At 40.7% G+C, this 15,179-nt stretch overlaps 1 protein-coding gene across 5 annotated transcripts in view; it reads left to right on the top strand.

The window, feature by feature from the left end:
- The window catches only part of CFAP70 (cilia and flagella associated protein 70), a 127,161-nt gene that overhangs the window by 66,136 nt on the left and 45,846 nt on the right, over nucleotides 1-15,179 (top strand). For all 5 annotated transcript variants that reach the window (XM_032256343.1, XM_032256340.1, XM_032256341.1 and 2 more), the window contains 4 exons: nucleotides 3,183-3,308; nucleotides 4,581-4,714; nucleotides 4,840-4,955; nucleotides 5,155-5,376. In XM_032256343.1, coding sequence (XP_032112234.1) covers nucleotides 3,183-3,308; nucleotides 4,581-4,714; nucleotides 4,840-4,955; nucleotides 5,155-5,376 — 598 coding nt within the window. The remainder of the gene's footprint in view (nucleotides 1-3,182; nucleotides 3,309-4,580; nucleotides 4,715-4,839; nucleotides 4,956-5,154; nucleotides 5,377-15,179) is intronic.

Below are 15,179 nucleotides of genomic sequence, written 5' to 3'. Positions count from 1 at the left end.
CAATATCAGTAAATTTAATGGGAGGCAGATGGTGCTGAATTCGCTTTTGAACATTGGCTCTAGTGGGGTTTTGCTTAAGATAGAGATCTGAGCTAGAAATGAGATTTGGGGTGCCATGATATATGGATGCTATGGTAATAGATAAGGCTGCCTGTGAAAAACGTAAGAGAGAAGAGAGCTTGGCAGTAGAACCCTAGGAAATACCAACATTTAAGGAATGGATGAAAAATGGAAAGAGACGAAGGGAATTGTTAAACGGGCAAAGAGCCAGAAGACAGTGGTGTCACAGAAGCCAAAGGAAAAGAATTTTAAGGAAAAGTGGTCAACATTGTCAAATACTCCTAGGAATTCAAGAAAAACAAATCTGGTCTTCATTGGATTTCACAATAAGGAAGTTATTGTTAACCTTTACATAGCAATATTATTGGACTAATAGGGGAATTCAAATTATGATGAATTGAAGAGTAAATGAGCAATCAAGAAACAGATGAATATAAATTCAAGTTGGATGATGAAGGAAAAAAGTAGAAAAGTAGTAGATAGAAATTATAGGGATTTTCTTCCATCCCTCCCTTCCTCCCTCTCTCCTTCCCTCCTTCCCTCCCTCCCTCCCTTCCTCCCTTCCTCACTTCATTCCTTCCTTCCTCCCTCCTTCCCTCCTTTCTCTCTTTCTCTTTCTCTCTCTCTCTTTCTCTTTCTTTCTTTTCTCTCTGTCACCCAGGCTGAGTGTAGTACTGCGATCATGGCTCACTGTAGCCTCAACTTCCCAGGCTCAAGCAGTCTTCCTGCCTCAGCCTCTCAAGTAGCTGGGACTATAGGCACACACTACGCCTAGCTAATTTTTTGTATTTTTTGTAGAGATGAGGTTTCACTATGTTGCCCAGGCTGGTCTTGAACTCCTGGGCTCAAATGATCCACCAGCTATGGCCTTCCAGAGTGCTGAGATTACAGGTATAAGCCACTGCTCCTGGCCTGGGATTTTCTTTTTAAGATGAAAAAGACTTGAGCACATCTACAGTTTTGGGGAAAAGTCAGCAGAGTGGGAAAAGCTGAAAATTGAGGAAAGAGAGAGTATAATTGATAGGCCCATCAGTTATACAACTGGGAAAGGACCAAAAATTTAAATAGAAGGATTAACTTTGAAACAGAGGAGGATACAATACCTCTTTCTGTAAGACTGAAAGGAAAGTGATACAGTAGATCCAGAAATAAATAATTTAGCTAGGGAGTTTAGTAGTTGAGGAATTTCTTTCTTTTCTTTCTTTCTTTCTTTTTTTTTTCCTGAGACGGAGTTTCACTCTTGTCATCCAGGCTGGAGTACAGTGGCATGATCTTGTCTCACTGCAACCTTCACCTCCCAGTTCTCCTGCCTCAGCCTCCTGAATAGCTGGTATTACAGGTGCCCACCCCCACACCAAGCTAATTTTTGTATTTTTGGTAGAGACAGGGTTTCACCATGTTGGCCAGGCTGGTCCTGAACTCCTGACCTCAGGTGATCCGCCTGCCTCAGCCTCCAAAAGTACTGGGATTGTAGACGTGAGCTACCACGCCTGGCCAGTTGAGGGATTTCTTACTTAATGATTTCTATTATCTCTGTGAAGTAAGGTCTTTACTGAAAGTGAAGAGGATGAGGAGTGAATGAAAAGCTTGAAGAAAGAGAAGAAAACTTAGATATTGCATGGCATTATGGAATATGCTGCTAAACAAAGACAAATACATAGATTATTAAGGGTATTAAAGGTCTCCAGCTAAGACTGAATGCCACAAGAGTTTGTGGCAGCTTAGATACCAGTCTTTGTGTCTGCAGTTTTCCTAGGACCAGTTAGCTGCTCTTGTCTTAGAATAAAGAAGTCAGATTGTACTACTCTTAATTTGAGAATTTTCAGGACAAGTGCAGGAGAAGGGCAAGGATGCCTTGGATGAGAGTATGCTGGTGAAAGAGTAGCCTGACTGGGTAATCATGAGGTTCAGGCTGATCCATTTGAGAAGTGATGGTCTTATTGGAACTGAAGGAAATAAAGTCAGAGAGCAGTTTTCAGTCGGCTAAGTAACAAAAAGCTGGAAGACATGGAATGTTGGTTCTGGGAGTGGGATATTAGAGTATTCTTTTTTGGATGTAGAATTGTGTTGCTTCATGGATTTCGGGGTCAAGATAATCAAGATAACTAAAAAGAACAGGACAAAAGCATTAATCAATGATCAGAGACTCTCTTTCGCCTATCTCAAATGTGGCTTTACTGTCCACATTTCTTAGCGATTGCACTTTGGGAGGCCAAGGTGGGCGGATCATGAGGTCAGGAAATCGAGACCATCCTGGCCAACATTAATTTTTTAAATACAAAAATTAGCTGGGCATGGTGGCGGGTGCCTGTAATCCCAACTACTCGGGAGGCTAAGGCAGGAGAATCGCTTGAAACCAGAAGGTAGAGGTTTCAGTGACCTGAGATCCTGCCACTGCACTCCAGCCTGGGCAACAAAAGTGAAACTCTGTCTCAAAAAAAAAAAAAAAAAAAAAAAAAATCACTGATACTATTTTGACTTCTAATTAAAGAATTTTTGTGGACTCTCTCTTGACCATAGCTTCTGACTCAGGAGATTCCTAATTACACCAGACCTGTCTCACAATCTGTGTATACAGGATATATTCTTTTTCTGATTTTCCCCCTACTTTTATGTCTCCTTTGCAGAATCTATCGGTCAATATTTTATACTAAAACTATAGATTTGGCTTCTAAAGCTTTACTCTTTATCTCGTTTTCTTCTTATTTAAAGACTCTAGCAAGGGCTTACCAATCTTTTTCATGTCATCACACACACAAGAAAATGATAGTATTTGTCATATACACTAGAGAAAAAGAAGGAAGCTGTTTGAGGTCAGAGGTGACCTGCATAGGGACTCTGAATGCCCTGAGGGTTGAGGCAGTTATTTCTGCCCTAAGCAATTTTTACTTACTTCCATGAGCTCAGACTGTTGGTATTCACATACCTGAGCGTCTCTTTCTCCCTTGACATTTCTCTCTTGGTTAACTCATATTCTCTTACTTTTTTGGCAAGACTGTCATTGTAGATGTCAATATCATTTTAGAAGTCCTGACTGGATCTTACATTGGATTTATGCTTATGAAATCTCTCTACTTGTAATTGTTTTGTTTTTGTCTACCTAACATCTTGACATTGACAAGACCATGCCAGAAGATGCCCAAGGCACTGTTGCAACCATTTATACAAGCAGTGAACAGCTTCGACTCTTTGCATTTGAAGCAGAAGTCAATGAGAACTTTGAAATGGCAGCAGCATATTATAAAGAGGTAATTAAACATCTCAGTGATTGTTACTATTACTTCTATAATATGGGCATAATAGTCATTTTTGAATGTTTAAAATCCAACTTGATTGGTGAAGGGGTAGGCAGAACAATAAAATAGAGTCCAAAAATAGGCTCGCACAAATAAGGTCATTCAACTTTTTCAAATGTAAAAGAAATTCAATGGAGAAAGGATAGTCTTTTCAGTAAATAGTGTTAGTAACAATTGTGGAAAATAAACCTCAACCTTAAACATATTACAAAAATCAACTCTAAATGGATCATATGTCTATATGTAAAACATAAAACTATAACACTTTTAGAAGAAACATAGGACAAAATCTTGACCTGGAATCAGATAGAGTTCTTAGACATGACATCAAATCATGATCGATCAAAGAAAAATGTGATAAATGGAATTTCATCAAAGTTAAAAACTTTTGCTCTATTGAGGTCATAAGAGAAAGAAAAGGATTCATAAATCTGTGACGTGAAAAAAGAAAAAGAAAAGGAAAAGTACAGATTAGGAGAAAATATTTGTAAAACATATATATGACAGAGGATTTGTATCCAGAATACAAAGCACTCTCAAAAGGAAAAAATATTTTTACATAAACATTCATTATGAGTACCTATTTTTAATTATTTTGGCTACATACTTACCAATGAAATTGCTGGGACATATAGTAATTCTGTGTTTAACTTTTTGAGAATTTTGAGGCATTTCCCTGGGATTTTGATAGGGATTGCCTTGTATCTGTAGCTTGCTTTGGATAGTATCAGCATCTTAACAATATTAAGCCATCCAATCCGTGAACATGGAATGTCTTTCCATTTATTTATGTCTTTTTAAATTTCTTTAAGCAATTTTTATAGTTTTTACTCATCATGAATTGCATTTTTCAGATTTGTAGATAGATAAACAAATATTTGCCATCTCAAGATTATTGCAGAAATTATTATATATGGTTGATATAAAATACAATGAATCTTTAGACTCCCAAGGTATTAGATAAGTTTAGAGTGACCAGAATACTGACACTAGGAACAAATAGCTTGATGATTCAAATTTTTAATTATATCAATACTTTTTTCAACCACCTACTAAAGGCCAGAACAGTGATTGCGCTAGGCATTTGAGATTCAGTGATAAGCAAAAAAAGTCACAATCTCTGCTTTCATAGAACTTACAGTATTTATAGTGTTTACCATGTGATATTGTATGCATGAAAATATGACATAGTATCACAATAACCTTGGCTCTCCTGATGCTTAGAGATTGGTTCGTGAGCCCCAGAATCTGGATCACTGGTTGGACTATGGTGCCTTCTGCCTCTTAACTGAAGACAACATCAAAGCACAAGAGTGTTTTCGGAAAGCCCTTTCCCTCAACCAGAGTCATATCCACAGGTATAGGTGGAAGGGAGATGAGGAATCAGTGGGAAGGAACAGATAAGCTTCTACATGAAATTGTCTTGGTTCCATACATGTGACATGGGACCATGTTGTTTATCATGTTGGTGATCTTTTCTCAGCTTGTTGCTGTGTGGTGTCCTGGCTGTCCTACTGGAGAACTATGAGCAAGCAGAAATTTTCTTTGAGGATGCTACTTGCTTGGAACCAACTAATGTTGTAGCCTGGACTTTACTTGGTATGATATTTTCCTTTAATCTGAATGTGTTTTTTTCCCTATTATAAGATTCTCCCCTTTTCCTTTCTCTTCTTCAATAGTTCATCATGTAGTTCTTAAACGTTGGTAGAAATATGGGAAAAATAAGTGAAATACAATTCTTTAGTATATGATAGTGGAAAAATAGTCATATTTATTTCAACATTTTTCTTTTCCCCAGGTTTGTACTATGAAATTCAAAACAACGATATTCGAATGGACATGGCATTTCATGAGGCCTCCAAACAGCTTCAGGCACAAATGATTCAGGCACAAGTAACAAAGCAAAAGAGCATTGGTACTGTAGAGGACATTGAGGAAGGAGGGAAGAGAGAATCCAGTTTAGGCTCTTGGGGAATCACAAATGGTTCTGCAACAGCAATCAAGATGGAAGCCCCAGCAGGTAGGGTCAGGTGTGGTAGCTCACACCTGTAGTCCTAGCAATCTGGGAGGCTGAGATGGGAGGATCACATGAGCCCAGGAGTTCAAGGTTGCAGTGAGCTGTGATCATGCCACTGCACTCCAGCCTGAGTGACAGACCAAGATCCCATCTCTAAAACAAAATTTAAAAAATAAAAAGTATTGGCCTTAAGAAGAGAAGCTGGCACATAATAGGCACTCAGTAAATTTTGTTAAATGAATGAATACATGGAGTTTGAGTTATGTCAGGGATACCAGGAAAAACTCTTAACTTCTAAATATTTCCTCATTCATATAATTAGTGGTCTGAAGCTTCTACTGCTGAGATGCAGTTGTTTTAATCTTAGATAATTTACTGTCTTTAAAAGGGATACCATTCTATCAGAGTAAATTTCATTCCCCCCCCCCCACTTTTCTCTCCATCACATAAAGTCCCTCTCTTATGATTCTCAAATTTATTTATTTATGTACTCCCTTTCCCTCACTGTTCTGTGATTCTCTTTTCCTCCACTTTAGGAAATCAGTCATTCTAATGTGTGGTATACATGTTTTTGTTTGTGTGTTCCTTGCATGTGTGCATTATTATTTTGTTTGCCTACACTTTTTTTTTATTGCATTTTAGGTTTTGCGGTACATGTGAAGAACACGCAAGATTGTTGCATAGGTACACACATGGCAGTGTGATTTGCTGCCTTCCTCCCCTTCACCTATATCTGGCATTTCTCCTCATCCTATCTCTCCCCACCTCCCCACCCCCCGCTGTCCCTCCCCTATTTACCCCCAACAGACCCCAGTATGGAGTGCTCCCCTCCCTGTGTCCATGTGTTCTCATTGTTCAACACCCACCTATGAGTGAGAACATGCGGTGTTTGATTTTCTGCTCTTCTGTCAGTTTGCTGAGTGATGGTTTCCAGGTTCATCCATGTCCCTACAAAGGACACAAATTCATCATTTTTTATGGCTGCATAATATTCCATGGCATATATGTACCACATTTTCCCTGTCCAGTCTATCATCAATGGGCATTTGGGTTGGTTCCAGGTCTTTGTTATTGTAAACAGTGCTGCAATGAACATTCGCATGCATGTGTCCTTATAGTAGAACGATTTATAATCCTTTGGATATATGCTCAGTAATGGGATTGCTGGGTCAAATGGAATTTCTATTTCTAGGTCCTTAAGGAATCGCCACACTGTCTTCCACAATGGTTGAACTAATTTACACTCCCACCAACAGTGCAAAAGTGTTCCTATTTCTCCACATCCTCTCCAGCATCTGTTGTCTCCAGATTTTTTTTTTTTTTTTTTTTTTTGAGACGGAGTTTCACTCATGTTACCCAGGCTGGAGTGCAATGGCGCGATCTCGGCTCACCGCAACCTCCGCCTCCTGGGTTCAGGCAATTCTCCTGCCTCAGCCTCCTGAGTAGCTGGGATTATAGGCACGCACCACCATGCCCAGCTAATGTTTTGTATTTTTAGTAGAGATGGGGTTTCACCATGTTGACCAGGATGGTCTCGATCTCTTGACCTCGTGATCCACCCTCCTCGGCCTCCCAAAGTGCTGGGATTACAGGCTTGAGCCACCGCGCCCGGCCCATCTCCAGATTTTTTAATGATCGCCATTCTAACTGGCATTAGATGGTATCTCAATGTAGTTTTGATTTGCATTTCTCTAATGACCAGTGATGATGAGCATTTTTTTCATATGTTTGTTGGCCTCATGTATGTCTTCTTTCGTAAAGTGTCTGTTCATATCCTTTGCCCACTTTTGAATGGGCTTGTTTGTTTTTTTCTTGTAGATCTGTTTTAGTTATTTGTAAATTCTGCATATGAGCCCTTTGTCAGATGGGTAGACTGCAAGAATTTTTTCCCATTCTGTTGGTTGCCGATTCACTCTAATCACTGTTTCTTTTGCTGTGCAGAAGCTGTGGAGTTTGATTAGGTCCCATTTGTCTATTTTGGCTTTTGTTGCCAATGCTTTTGGTGTTTTGGTCATGAAGTCCTTGCCTACGCCTATGTCCTGAATGGTTTTGCCTAGATTTCCTTCTAGCGTTTTTATGGTGTTAGGTCTTATGTTTAAGTCTTTAATCCATCTGGAGTTAATTTTAGTGTAAGGCATCAGGAAGGGGTCCAGTTTGTGCTTTCTGCACATGGCTAGCCAGTTTTCCCAGCACCATTTATTAAACAGAGAATCCTTTCTGCATTGCTTGTTTTTTTCAGGTTTGTCAAAGATCGGTTGGTTGTAGATATGTTGTGTTGCCTCTGAGGCCTCTGTTCTGTTCCATTGGTCTATATCTCTGTTTTGGTACCAGTACCATGCTGTTTTGATTACTGTAGCCTTGTAGTATAGTTTGAAGTCCATTAGTGTGATGCCTCCTGCTTTGTTCTTTTTGCTTAGAATTGACTTGGCTATGCGGGTTCTCTTTTGGTTCCATATGAAGTTTAAGGTGATTTTTTCCAGTTCTGTGAAGAAAGTCATTGGTAGCTTGATGGGGATAGCATTGAATCTGTAAATTACTTTGGGCAGTATGGCCATTTTCACGATATTGATTCTTCCTAACCATGAACATGGAATGTTTCTCCATCTGTTTGTGTCCTCTCTTATTTCATTGAGCAGTGGCTTGTAGTTCTCCCTGAAGACGTCCTTTACGTTCCTTGTTAGTTGTATTCCTAGGTATTTTATTCTCTTTGTAGCAATTGTGAATCGCAGTTCGTTCTTGATTTAGCTCTCTTTAAGTCTGTTATTGGTGTATAGGAATGCATGTGATTTTTGCACATTGATTTTGTATCCTGAGACTTTGCCGAAGCTGCTTATCAGTTTCAGGAGATTTTGGGCTGAGACAATGGGGTCTTCTAAATATACAATCATGTCATTTGCAAATAGAGAGAATTTGACTTCCTCCTTTCCTAAATGGATACCCTTTATTTCTTTCTCTTGCCTGATTGCTCTGGCTAGAACTTCCAATACTATATTGAATAGGAGTGGTGAGAGAGGGCATCCTTGTCTAGTGCCAGATTTCAAAGGGAATGCTTCCAGTTTTTGCCCATTCAGTATGATACTGGCTGTGGGTTTGTCGTAAATAGCTTTTATTATTTTGAGAAACGTTCCATCGATACCTAGTTTATTGAGAGTTTTTAGTATAAAGGGCTGTTGAATTTTGTCAAAGGCCTTCTCTGCATCAATTGAGATAATCATGTGGTTTTTGTCTTTGGTTCTGTTTATGTGGTGAATTACGTTTATAGACTTGGGTATGTTGAACCAGCCTTGCATCCCTGGGATGAAGCCTACTTGATCATGGTGGATAAGCTTTTTGATGTGCTATTGCAATTGGCTTGCCAGTATTTTATTGAAGATTTTTCCATCTATGTTCATCATGGATATTGGCCTGAAGTTTTCTTTTCTTGTTGTCTCTGCCGGTTTTTGGTATCAGGATGATGTTTGTCTCATAAAATAATTTGGGAAGGATTCCCTCTTTTTGGATTATTTGGAATAGTTTCAGAAGGAATGGTACCAGCTCCTCTTTGTATGTCTGGTAGAATTTGCCTGTGAACCCATCTGGACCTGGGTTTTTTTGGGTTGTAGGTTCTTAATATCTGCCTCAACTTCAGACCTTGTTATTCGTCTATTCAGGATTTCAACTTCTTCCTGGTTTAGGCTTGGAAGGAGGCAAGTGTCCAGGAATTTATCCATTTCTTCCAGGTTTACTAGTTTATGTGCATAGAGTTGTTTGTAATAATCTCTGTTGATGGTTTGAATTTCTGTGGAATCCGTGGTGATATCCCCTTTATAGTTTTTTATTGCATCAATTTTGTTATTCTCTCTTTTCTTTTTTATTAATCTGGCTAGTGGTCTGTCTATTTTGTTGATCTTTTCGAAAAACCAGCTCCTGGATTTATTGATTTTTTGAAGGGTTTTTTGTGTCTCTATCTTCTTCAGTTCTGCTCTGACCTTAGTTATTTCTTGTCTTCTGCTAGGTTTTGAGTTTTTTTGATCTTGCTCCTCTAGCTCTTTCAGTTTTGACGATAGGGCGTCGATTTTAGATCTCTCCTTGCTTCTCATGTGGGCACTTATTGCTATATATTTTCCTCTAGAGACTGCTTTAAATGTGTCCCAGAGATTCTGGTATGTTGTATCTTCATTCTGGTTGGTTTCGAAGAACATCTTTATTTCTGCCTTCATTTCATTGTTTATCCAGTCAACATTCAAAAGCCAGTTGTTCAGTTTCCATGAAGCTGTGCAGTTCTGAGTTAGTTTCTGCATTCTGAGTTCTAACTCGATTGCACTGTGGTCTGAGAGACTGTTTGTTATGATTTCCGTTCTTTTGCATTTGCTGAGGAGTGATTTATTTCGAATTATGTGATCAATTTTAGAGTAGGTGTGATGTGGTGCTGAGAAGAATGTATGTTCTGTGGATTTGGGGTGGAGAGTTCTGTAAATGTCTATTAGGTTTGCTTGTTCCAGGTCTGAGTTCAGGTCCTGGATATCCTTGTTAATTTTCTGTCTGGCTGATCTAATATTGACAATGGGGTGTTAAAGTCTCCCACTATTATTGTGTGGGAGTCTAAGTCTCTTTGTAAGTCATTAAGAACTTGCCTTATGTATCTGGGTGCTCCTGTATTGGGTGCGTTTATATTTAGGATTGTTAGCTCTTCTTGTTGCATTGATCCTTTACCATTATGTAATGTCCTTCTTTGTCTCTTTTGATCTTTTTTGCTTTAAAGTCTATTTTATCAGAGATGAGAATTGCAACTCCTGCTTTTTTTTGCTCTCCATTTGCTTGGTAAATCTTCCTCCTTCCCTTTATTTTGAGCCTTTGTGTATCCTTGCATGTGAGATGGGTTTCCTGGATACAGCACACCGATGGTTTTTGGCTTTTTATCCAATATGCCAGTCTGTGTCTTTTGATTGGGGCATTTAGTCCATTTACATTTAGGGATAATATTGTTATGTGTTAATTTGATACTGCCATTTTGATGTTAGCCGGCTGTTTTGTTCGTTAATTGATGCAGATTCTTGATTGTGTTGATGCTCTTTACCATTTGGTATGTTTTTGGAGTGGCTGGTACTTGTTGTTCCTTTATATGTGTAGAGCCTCTTTCAGGAGCTCTTGTAAAGCAGGCCTGGTGGTGATGAAATCTCTGAGTACTTGCTTGTTCGCAAAGGATTTTGTTTTTCCTTCACTTATGAAGCTTAGTTTGGCTGGATAGGAGATTCTGGGTTGAAAGTTCTTTTCTTTAAGGATGTTGAATATTGGCCCCCACTCTCTTCTGGCTTGTAGGGTTTCTGCTGAGAGATCTGCTGTGAGTCTGATGGGCTTCCCTTTGTGGGTAACCCGACCTTTCTCTCTGGCTGCCCTTAGCATTTTCTCCTTCATTTCAACCCTGGTGAATCTGACGATTATGTGCCTTGGGGTTGCTCTTCTTGAGGAATATCTTTGTGGTGTTCTCTATATTTCCTGGACTTCAATATTGGCCTGCCTTGCTAGGTTGGGGAAGTTTTCCTAAGTATTTTCCACCTTGGATTCAGCCTCTTCGTCACATTCAGGTACACCTATCAGACGTAGATTAGGTCTTTTCACATAGTCCCACATTTCTTGGAGACTTTGTTCATTCCTTTTTACCCTTTTTTCTCTATTCTTGCCTTCTCATTTTATTTCATTGAGTTGATCTTCAGCCTCTGATATCCTTTCTTCTGCTTGGTCAATTCGGCTGTCGAAACTTGTGCATGCTTCGCGAAGTTCTCGTGTGGTGTTTTTCAGCTCCATCAATTCACTTATATTCCTATGTTGTCCATTCTCGTTAGCATTTCGTCAAATCTTTTTTCAAGGTTCTTAGGTTCTTTGCATTGGGTTAGAACATGTTCTTTTAGCTCACTGTAGTTTCTTATTACCCACCTTCTGAAGTCTGATTCTGTCATTTCATCATACTCCTTCTCCATCCAGCCTTGTTCCCTTGCTGGTGAGGAGTTGTGATCCCTTGTAGGAGGAGAGGTGTTCTGGTTTCGGGTGTTTTCATCCTTTTGGCACTGGTTTCTTCCCATCTTTGTGGGTTTATCCACCTCTTGTCTTTGTAGTTACTGACTTTCAGATTGGGTCTCTGAGTGAACTTCCAGTTTGTGGATGCTGAAGTTACTTCTTTTTCTTAGCTTTCCTTCTAACAGTCTGGCCCCTCTGCTGTAGGACTGCTGAGGTCCACTCCAGGCCCTGCTTGCCAGGGGATCACCTGCAGCAGCTGCAGAACAGTAAGGGTTGCTACCAGTTTCCTCTTCTGCTATCTTTGTCCCAGTAGGATGCCTGCCAAATGTCAGTCTGTTCTCTCCTTTTTGAGGTGACTCTTTGGATATATGGGTGTCAGGGAGCTGCTTGAAGAGACAGTCTGTCCTTTTTTGGAGCTCAAGTCCTGAGCTGTGAGCTCCGTTGTTCATTCAGAGTTGCTGGGTAGGTACATTTAGGTCTGCTGCGGCAGAACTTATAACGCCCCCCTTTTTTTTTCCCCGGGTGCTCTGTCCCAGGGAGCTAGGGCTTTATTTATGAGTTTCCATTGTGCTGCTGCCTTTTTTTTTTTCTTTCAGGGCTCCCCTGCCCAGCGAGGAGGCAGCCTAGTCACTGTCTGCCTGCAGAGGCTTTACTGAGCTGCTGTGGGCTCCGCCCAGCTGCCTGGTGATCTTCCCTGCAGTCCTGTTTATATGGGTGTAGTTAGAACTGCCTTGGCAATGGTGGCCCGCCTCTGTTATGGCGGACTCTCTCTGTAGTCGCGGGTTGCCTCAGCAACGGCGGGCTGCCTCTGATGGTCATACTGCCTCCCTAGTGGTGGAGTGTCTCAGTAATGGCGGATGCCCCTCCCCCACAGAGCCAGACTGTCCCGGGTTCAGCTGTGCTTGCTGTGAAACTCTCAACCCAGACCGTTTTCAATTACTGTTTTTTTTGTGTGTGGGGTGGGGGGGGGGGAGAGTGGGACCAGTCAAGCCTGATCACCTGGCTTCCTGACTCAGAGTCTGTTGTTGTTGTTGTTGTTGTTGTTGAACCGTCGACTGTCTCCCAGTGTTCCAGTCGCCTGTTGAAAAGGCGCCGGGATCTCCTGTGCCGCGACTCACTGAGCTGGCTGAAACAGTGGCGCTGAGCTTCCTGGCAGTTTTTTTGCCTAGGAATCTCCTAGCCTGGCTCGCTATTTCAGATGAATGGGAGACTCTGCCGTCTCAGGGCTCCAATCGCCAGCTAAGAGGGCACCCGGACCAGTGTCTTTTGTACGGAGAACCGCCATGCCAGGGCATGGGCAAAGCAGCCGATGGGGCCGAAATAGCTGCGCCAGCCGAAACAGCCGTGCTGGCGACCCCTGGGGCTCCTCCGCCTGGGAATCTCCTGGTCCGTGGGCAATAAAAATCAGTCTGAAAATGCGGCATCCACTCACCCTCTGCACTTTCACTGGGAGCAGCAATCCTGAGCTGCTCCTAGTCGGCCATCTTTCTCCGATCCCTTGCCTACACTTTTTAACAGTTTGATGTGTAATTGACATTTCAAAAACTACATATTTAATATGTACAATTTGATAAATTTTGACATAAGTACACAATCATGAAAAATCACCACAAGCAACATAGTGAACATATTCACTGTCCCTAAAACTCTCCTTATGACGAGTTGTGGGCATCTCTTTCTCCTGCTCTCATTTCCAGACAACCACTGATCTGCTTTCTGTCATCATAGATAAGTTTACATTTTCTAGAATTTTTGAATTCTAGAAAACACCTGGAATTTTCTAGAATTTCCAGAATTAAATAGAATCACACACTATGTACTCTTTTTATATCTAACATTTTCAATAAGCATAATTACTTTGAGATCTAAACATGTTGCTTATATCAATATTTCATAACTTTTTATTGCTAAGTAGTATTCCATTGTGTGTATATCCCACAAATAGTTCATCCATTCACCTGTTGATAGATATGAGTTGTTTTTAGTTTGGCACTATTAAAATAAAGCTACTATGGACATTCATCTATAAGTCGTTTTTTTTTTTTTTGAGATGGAGTCTTCTCTGTCACCCTGGCTGTTGGGCAGTGGTGTGATCTTGGCTCACTGCATCCTCTGCCTCCTAGGTTCAAGCAATCATCCTGCCACAGCCTCCCGAGTAGCTGGGAGTATAGATATGTGCCACCATGCCTGGCTAATTTTTGTATTTTTAGTACAGACAGGGTTTCATCATGTTTCCCAGGCTGGCCTCGAACTCCTGACCTCAGGTGATCTGCCTGCCTTGGCCTCCCAAAGTGCTGGGATTACAAGCGTGAGGCACCACGCCCAGCCTCTTGTTATTTTCAATACACATTTTGTTAGTACTTATTTACCCCATTCAATTTGCATTGAGGCCTAACTTAATCTTTTCAAAGAACCAGCTTCTGGTTTTGTTACTCTTCTCTATATTTGTTCTTTAAATCATTGATTTATGCTTCTAAAGTTTAAGTATTTCTTTTTTTTGAGTTTGAAAGGTTGATTTTTTTCAGTTTATGTTCATCCTCTTTATGTAATCATACCGATTTTTTTGGTCGTAAAATCAATGATCTTAGCCTGGATTTCATAGAAAATAGAGCCTGAGTCAAGAATTTAATGGTAATACTTTAATTGGAAGAGTTAATTTCAGGAAAGAAGAGTGAAGAAAAAACAGTAAGAGAGGCAACAAAGGATGTGATCCAATGTAAGGTGACACCTTCTGTCTACATTGGCCATTTCATTATGATAAACTGCAAGGAATGCAGCTGGTTACTTTGCAGGTAAACTTGCTTAGTCTTGTGGGACATCTCCAAGCATTCAGGCCATATAGGGAAACCATGAGTCTGTATAATAAGGGAAGGAGGAAGGAAAGATAATCTGTTCTTTTGTCTCTTCTCTTCCATTGGTCAAAATTAATCACCTGTGGAGTTAATGTCACCCATACTTCCAAGTTTTATAGTCTGATCCTTTTGGTACCTGCTTGGGAAGTCATATGCCATACCCTAAAGCGCAGCATTTTGTGCAATCCAGAAGTAGTGGGAAGAGCCAGGAACTCAGATTATGTGGCTAGTTTAACTAACTGCCCAACCAAGGGGTCAGGGAAGGCCTGGCACTCTTTGGTGAAGAAACAAGTGTTTCCTAGGTAGTAGGACTCCATGAACCCAACTGCTGGCGGTCAGCCTTAGCAGCAGGACTGTGACTGGGCCTCTCATAGAGAAGTAGTTGCCACAGTGCATGATACAGAGCTTGCACCGGAGAGTCCAGAAGACTATGACATTGACAGAAACTGGGTTATATTAGGCAGGTAAGACACATTAGTATCAATGTTTATATTATTATTTCTGTAAACATATTATTCTCTGCTGAGCCACTTTCTGTATTTTTTTGTTCTTTTATAGCTTCATTTTTCCAAGAACTAATAATTGCCTAATTTATTCAGAAAACTAGCTTCGTATTCTGTGTCCTTTTGCCCTTTTCCCCACATGTTTCAAAAGTATTGTCAAATGCCCATCAATATTTTTGATATATTTGGCCAGGCACGGTGGCTCATGCCTGTAATCTCAGCACTTTGGGAGGCTGAGGTGGGTGGATCACCTGAAGTCAGGAGTTCGAGATCAGCCTGGTCAACATGGTGAAACCCTGTCTCTACAAAAAATACAAATGCTAGCTTGGTGTAGTGGTGGGCACCTGTAATCCAAGCTGCTCGGGAGGCTGAGACAGAAGAATCGCTTGAACCTGGGAGGTGGAGGTTGCAGTGAGCTGAGATTGTGCCACTGCACTCCATATGACATGGGTGACAG

Source organism: Sapajus apella, unplaced genomic scaffold (assembly GCF_009761245.1).
Source record: "Sapajus apella isolate SASKATOON/1434 unplaced genomic scaffold, GSC_monkey_1.0 scaffold94, whole genome shotgun sequence".
NCBI classification, from domain to species: domain Eukaryota; kingdom Metazoa; phylum Chordata; class Mammalia; order Primates; family Cebidae; genus Sapajus; species Sapajus apella.
Note: the sequence above shows the minus strand (reverse complement) of the source record. Positions and strands in the feature narration are given on the sequence as shown.